The sequence below is a fragment of the Bison bison genome, unplaced genomic scaffold, assembly GCF_000754665.1.
Source record: "Bison bison bison isolate TAMUID 2011002044 unplaced genomic scaffold, Bison_UMD1.0 scf7180017864338, whole genome shotgun sequence".
NCBI classification, from domain to species: Eukaryota; Metazoa; Chordata; class Mammalia; order Artiodactyla; family Bovidae; genus Bison; species Bison bison.
In genome coordinates, this window is record NW_011494910.1 from 3,473,945 (window position 1) to 3,479,824 (window position 5,880).

The 5,880-nt window shown below is 53.6% G+C and overlaps 1 protein-coding gene and 1 long non-coding RNA gene across 2 annotated transcripts in view; one reads left to right on the forward strand and one right to left on the reverse strand.

Moving 5' to 3' along the window:
- LOC104998815 overlaps window positions 1–5,880 on the forward strand; it is a 39,544-nt gene that overhangs the window by 21,893 nt on the left and 11,771 nt on the right. The window lies entirely within an intron of this gene.
- SLC26A9 (solute carrier family 26 (anion exchanger), member 9) overlaps window positions 1–5,880 on the reverse strand; it is a 25,919-nt gene that overhangs the window by 6,548 nt on the left and 13,491 nt on the right. Inside the window, exons 16-19 of the mRNA XM_010854182.1 lie at window positions 5,597–5,867; window positions 4,510–4,564; window positions 2,491–2,636; window positions 1,036–1,107 (exon numbers count right to left, since the gene is read on the reverse strand). Coding sequence (XP_010852484.1) covers window positions 1,036–1,107; window positions 2,491–2,636; window positions 4,510–4,564; window positions 5,597–5,867 — 544 coding nt within the window. The remainder of the gene's footprint in view (window positions 1–1,035; window positions 1,108–2,490; window positions 2,637–4,509; window positions 4,565–5,596; window positions 5,868–5,880) is intronic.

Sequence of the window (5,880 nt, forward strand, 5' to 3'; positions counted from 1 at the left end):
TGTGTGGATGTGTGTGTGTGAACAGTGGAGGGGCAGGGTCAGCCCAAGAGGTGAACTGGTGAGGGGAGAAGAAGCTTGAAATCTAGTTTTGAATCACCCCTGCTGTGCTGTGTGACCGTCACAGGTCCCTCCCTCCTTTTTTGCTCTCCTTTCTTCATTAGGTCAGGTGAGGATTGAGATCAGAAAAGCTCTAAAGTCGTTTCTTGCTCCGACAAGCTGTTTTGTCCTAGCCAGGTGTTTGGAATGTGCTGGAGATTCTGTGGGGGCCCAGAAATCAGTGTGCCAAGTCTTTGCGGCCTGGCTCTATTCCCTGATGCCTGCTGCATGCCACCAGCACTCCCAGCGATGGGCTCAGAGGACCATCGGAACTCACGCTCAAAAAGAATGGGAAGAGGCACAGAGTGAGCTGTTCTTTCTAATAGACCCAGAGCTGGATTTCTCTAAAGCTTTGGTTTCTTTGATTCAGGGCATTGGGGTGGGGCTACTTTTCATGTCGGGATCATAGAGTTCTATATGAAGTACACGCCACATCTGCATGGCTCGGAAGGGCTGCCCACCTGCAGTAGTATTTGTACCCCTGGAATTCATCTGTTCGGATATGTGCCCACCCTGGGACAGTGTCAGGCAAGTAGTAGGCACACCATTGATACCAGTTGAATTAACAAAAGAACAAAAGCATCCCTCACTAATCTTGTTAGGTAGATGGGACAGGTATTCCTCGTATTTCCCTTATTTTACAATGATAAACACTGGGGGCCTGGTGGTGTCACGTGGCTTGCCCAAGATCATGTGGCCAGTGCGTGGGAGAGGTAAGAATAGATGTTATTTCTCTAGGACTTGATCCAGTGACTCTCCCGTCCCCCATGATGCCTTTCAGGGAGTGAGAAGAATTAAGATCTGCTATTAAAAGAAAGGTGAGAAAGAAACATTATTGCCTTCAAGGTGACTGCTCTGGCTTCTGGTGGGAGAGCCCAGCCAACACTTTGGATGGGAGAGGGTCTCCTTCCTTCCCCTGACCCCCGCTAGTCAGCTTACCTGCTCTAAATCCCAGTAGCTGGGGCTGTCCTCCTCCGGCTCGTACAGAGAAAGCTCAGGGTCCACAGGCCCCTGGGTGGGGGAAACCAGTGCAGAGTGAGCTGCAGCGACTGAATGATGGTCTGGCACAAATAGCGGGCTCGGGGAGGGCATCGTGTGTTCTGATGTAACTCGGCCTCTTGTCCTTTCCCTCCCCTCCCTCATTTGCCTCTCAAAATATAGCACAGCCGCGGTTTCCCTCTTCCCTGTAGACAGGTGTGCATCGGGGTCGGCTCCCTTGGCGGGCACTTTAGAAGCAGGAAAGGTTTACCTAGCTCACCTAGCTGCCTGACCTGGGGAATCCATCTCTCTTCTCTGTAAAAGTAGGATGATCACACTCACTTTGCTGGCTCTCTGCCTTACCACGCTGTTGAAACAGTGTGTGTGTGTATATAATTTACAGATATGAATATATTCTGTAATATGTAATATGTAAATATACAATTGGTATAATATACATCTTTAAGAATTTAAACTGTAGAAACTGGACATTATTTGTGCAGTTATGACGATGAGGGTTTCCCCAGAATCTCCCTCTCTTTGCTCTGCTGGCAAAGGGCACGAGGCCAGGAAGGCCACTGCTCTCACAGTTTGCCTCTGTGTGTGGCGGGTGGGTGCCCGGCCCCGTGTTTCCCTGGACAGGCCTTCTGCACCCAGAACAGATGGCTCCAGCTTCATCAGTCTCAAAAAGCAAAGAGCAAATGGTTGCTCTAGGGCCAGAAAAGCCTTTCTTATGACCCCTGAGGGTAGAAGGGGTTTGCATCCTGGACTAGGGCACAGAAGCTTGGCAGGCCGAGGGCCGAAGATGAGCTGGCAGGGCAGCCTGGAAGATGGAGCTGTCTGGGGAGGCCTGGGCAGGGATGCCGATGGGATGGGCTTTTTCTGCCTCCCCAGCTTTCTGGAGTGTTATTTGTAGACACTGTTATTTGTAGCTCATTGGCATACCACTTACTGAGCTAGTAAATTAAATGTCAAGACACTGAGACAAAACCCTGATCCACACTCTTCATCCGTCACCAGCCTGAAATCTCTAATCTCGGCTAAATTAAAACAGGCAGGCTTACTCCCCTCCCTTCTCCAAAACGTCTTGTAGAAAGAGGGAAGGAATAGGATGGTTGAGCCATGTCAGAATACCAGGCATAACCTACTGTGCTTCGGGTGTTTGGCCTCAAAACTGATAATAATAAATATTTTGTAATATACAAAGCTCTTTCAAGTGACACAAAAGATATAATTACCAGTTAATCCTAAAACCAAAACAAAAGAAAGATCCTGTGAGATCTTTAAGGCACCCATTCCACAGCTAAGAAAACAGGGATTAAGGAAAGTTAATTGATAGAACAGGTGTTGGAACGCAAACCGGTCTGTTGTTTCAATGCCCTGGGGCCTAGGATTCCCCAGGTGCAGAGGCCTTACCCCTTGGAAGTCGAGTCCCGGGGCCACTTCCCCGGCCCGCGCCTGGGCAAAGAGGACCGCATCGTGTATGCTGGGAAAGACGTGACTGCGCTCTAGACACCCGTCTTCAAAGAGGCCTCCGTGGCTGATGTCATTGTACACCTGGGCTGCAAGGAGGGAAAGGTCACCTTCAAAAGCTGACGCCACTGTGGCCTGGAGCTGGGGGTGGGGGAGACGGAGAGAGAGAGGCCTGGGGGTCGTGCCCTTGCTGCCTCACAGGGCCTGGGCCTTGGCCTTGCAGTATCAGTTCTGGACAGCAGAGGGCAACGTGAGCTTGAGGATGCTGAACCTTCAACCCCGGGCAGAAGGAAATAGCTTGATTCAGGGTGCCCGTACTTGGTGGTGAGGGAAAGCCGAAATCATGGGCCAGTTCTGTCCCTTGAGGGTCCATTCTTCCTCCTGTTCACCCAGACGTTTCCTGCAGAGCCCGGTGTGTGGCAGAGCCCTTACTCCGCCCCAGCCCTGGGGATGATTTCCTGAGGCGTGTCCAGTGAGGGTGGGCAGGGAGCCTCTGATTCCAGCTCTGGCGCACACACAGAGCAGGTGCGCATGCACACACGCTCAGAGCAGAACCCGTGCAGACTCTACGCGGGTGGAGCTTGCAGAGTCTGTGCCACGGGCAGGCCGGTGCAGGGGCTGGCTGGTCCTGCTGGAAGGCGCTGGCCCCCCGAGGGCAGTGGGGTGTGCAAACATGTGCCTTTCCCTTTCTCCTGTGCGTCTGTGTGTTCTCGCTGTGTCCACATCCCTGTACTCCGCACACATGCTGATGAGAAGTCCACTGCTGTGTGGACAGGGACTGGGGGCTGTGTTTGTGGGCCCTGTGGAGATTGCATGTGTATCTTGTAAAACTGCATGTGTATCTTCCCTGAAGAGTTAGGGTATATCTGTGCGTTCTGCCTATTTATGGACTTTTGGATTTGGAGAAGATTCCCTGGTTCATCTAGTCAACCTCTTCATGTTATGTAGGTGGCAATCGATCCCCAGGCAGATGAAGTGACTTGGCCAAGGATACATGGCAAATTGAAAGTGAAAGTCGCTCAGTCACGTCCGACTCTTTGCAACCCCATGGACTATACAGTCCATGGAATTCTCCAGGCCAGAATACTGGAGTGGGTGGTCTTTTCCTTCCCTAGCAGATCTTCCCAACCCAGGGATCGAACGCAGGTCTCCCGCACTGCAGGCAGATTCTTCACCAACTGAGCTGAACATGGCAAATTAGTGGTGGGCAAATCAGAATCCTAGTTGCCGCTCCTTAACTTCACAATCCCCGCCCCCCAACTCTTTTATTGGGGCCGCTAGTGGTAAAGACGGAGAAGGCAATGGCACCCCACTCCAGTACTCTTGCCTGGAAAATCCTATGGGTGGAGGAGCCTGGTGGGCCGCAGTCCATGGGGTCGCTAGAAGTCGGACAAGACTCAGCGACTTCACTTTCACTTTTCACTTTCATGCATTGGAGAAGGAAATGGAAACCCACTCCAGTGTTCATGCTTGGAGAATCCCAGGGACGGGGGAGCCTGGTGGGCTGCCATCTATGGGGTCGCACAGTGTTGGACACGACTGAAGCGACTTAGCAGCAGCAGCAGCAGCAGTGGTAAAGAACCTGCTTGCCAGTGCAGTAGACGCGGGTTTGATCCCTGGGTTGGGAAGATACCTTGGAGGAGGCCATGGCAACCCGCTGCAGTATTCTTGGCTAGAGAGAATCCCATGGAGAATGCCATGGTCAGAGGAGCCTGGCAGACTACAGTCCATAGGGTCACACAGAGTCAGACATGGCTGAAGCGACTCAGCATAGCACAGCATATAGGATGTTACGCTGCAGTCTCTTCTGACTTGTGCCTGAGTTCTTGTGAGCAGGCAGTAGTTTAGGGGAACAGGTGCTGTTCTAGTTTCTACCCCCTCACTATTCGGCCTCCTACCCACCTAGTCCCACCCTAGGCCCTCGTCAGCCTTCCAGTCCCCGAAACATCCTTCTTCTCTTACCATGAATGTTCACCAAGAAGACCTTCACCCCGATCTTCTCATAGGTGGAGCTCAGCTGGAGGAGTCGGGAGCGAGTTGGGTAGGGAGACAGAAGGAAAGGAATGTTCTGAGTGGGCCTCCAAAGTGATTCACAAAACGCACTTGAGAGGGAAGCCAAACAAATAAGCAACCAGGAGAGCCCTGGCAGCCTGAGATAAAAATAGCAGCAAAGCACACCACTCCTCCCTGGAGTGTTGGCTGACCGCTCCTCTGGAAAGTGAGGCAGACATGGGGCTTTGCCAGCAAGGCAGCCACTTAGTGTTCCCGTGGCCCCTTCTTATGGGGCCAGATCTTTTCTTTCGATAGCTTAGAATCCCAGACCCCACCTCGTGCCTGCCTTTCAGGCTTAGGCTGAAGCCGCGGGGGAGGACCATGGCCTGGAATGGCTAATGCCTCAGCCACCTGGATCCTAGTAGACCCAGGCTGCGGGAGCAGGCTGAGCCCTTGTCTGGGGATGGAGCCGGCTGTGCGCTGGTTGACGAGGCCATCACCCTGTGTGTTCTCGTGCTCGGTTCCACTGTGCTGCCTCTCTCTGGGCCAGTCTGAGATGACTCTGCCATCAGAAGTGGCTGCTGAAAGCTATCAGACGGATGCATTTATTCAAGCAGCCCTGTGAGCCATCTGGCCTAAAGGTGAGGGCCGCTGATATTATTTCTTCTTCTTCCCTCGGTTGGCCAGACCCGGCTGATGCTAGAGTGTCTGGGTGAGTGTGGGGAGGAGCACTAGACCATGAACCTGGGCCAAACGAGCTCTACTCAGAGGACCCTGGGCCAGGTTCCCGCGTCTGCTAGAGAGGGGTGCTAGGATGGGGTAGACCCGCGGGGCCCGGGCACGCATTGTTCTGTGCTGTCTGGGCCTGCTCTGCAGGCAGCATCCTGTCCTGGTGGCATCTGGGAAAAGGGATTTTAGGAGATGGTAGGCTCCCTGGTGAGCTTCCTCACTTAGTCGTTTGAAATGAAGGCTCCGGGGAAAGGGAGTGTGGGAGGGTAGGGGTGAGGGAGTCGGGGTTGGGGTGGGCTGGGGCTCCCTCTGCCTTGGGCTCCCTCACCTTGGCCAGGGTTTTGATGCCCATCAGATCCACAAAGCTGACCCCACTCATGTCGAGGATGAGAGTGTGGAAGGTGACAAAGGGTGGGACGCCGGCCAGTGTGTCACTGGGCTTAGCAGAGGCTGGGGGCTCGCAGTGGGCAGCGTTGGAGCGGTCAGGGCTGAAGGTGATGTAGGATACGCTGGCTCCGTTAGCTGGCGTCTGGTTGTTGTTGGGGTCGGTCGGGGAGCCGTTCTCAAAGTCCTGCTGCAGCTCCTGCAGGGAGACAGTCGTGGGAGGGGGGG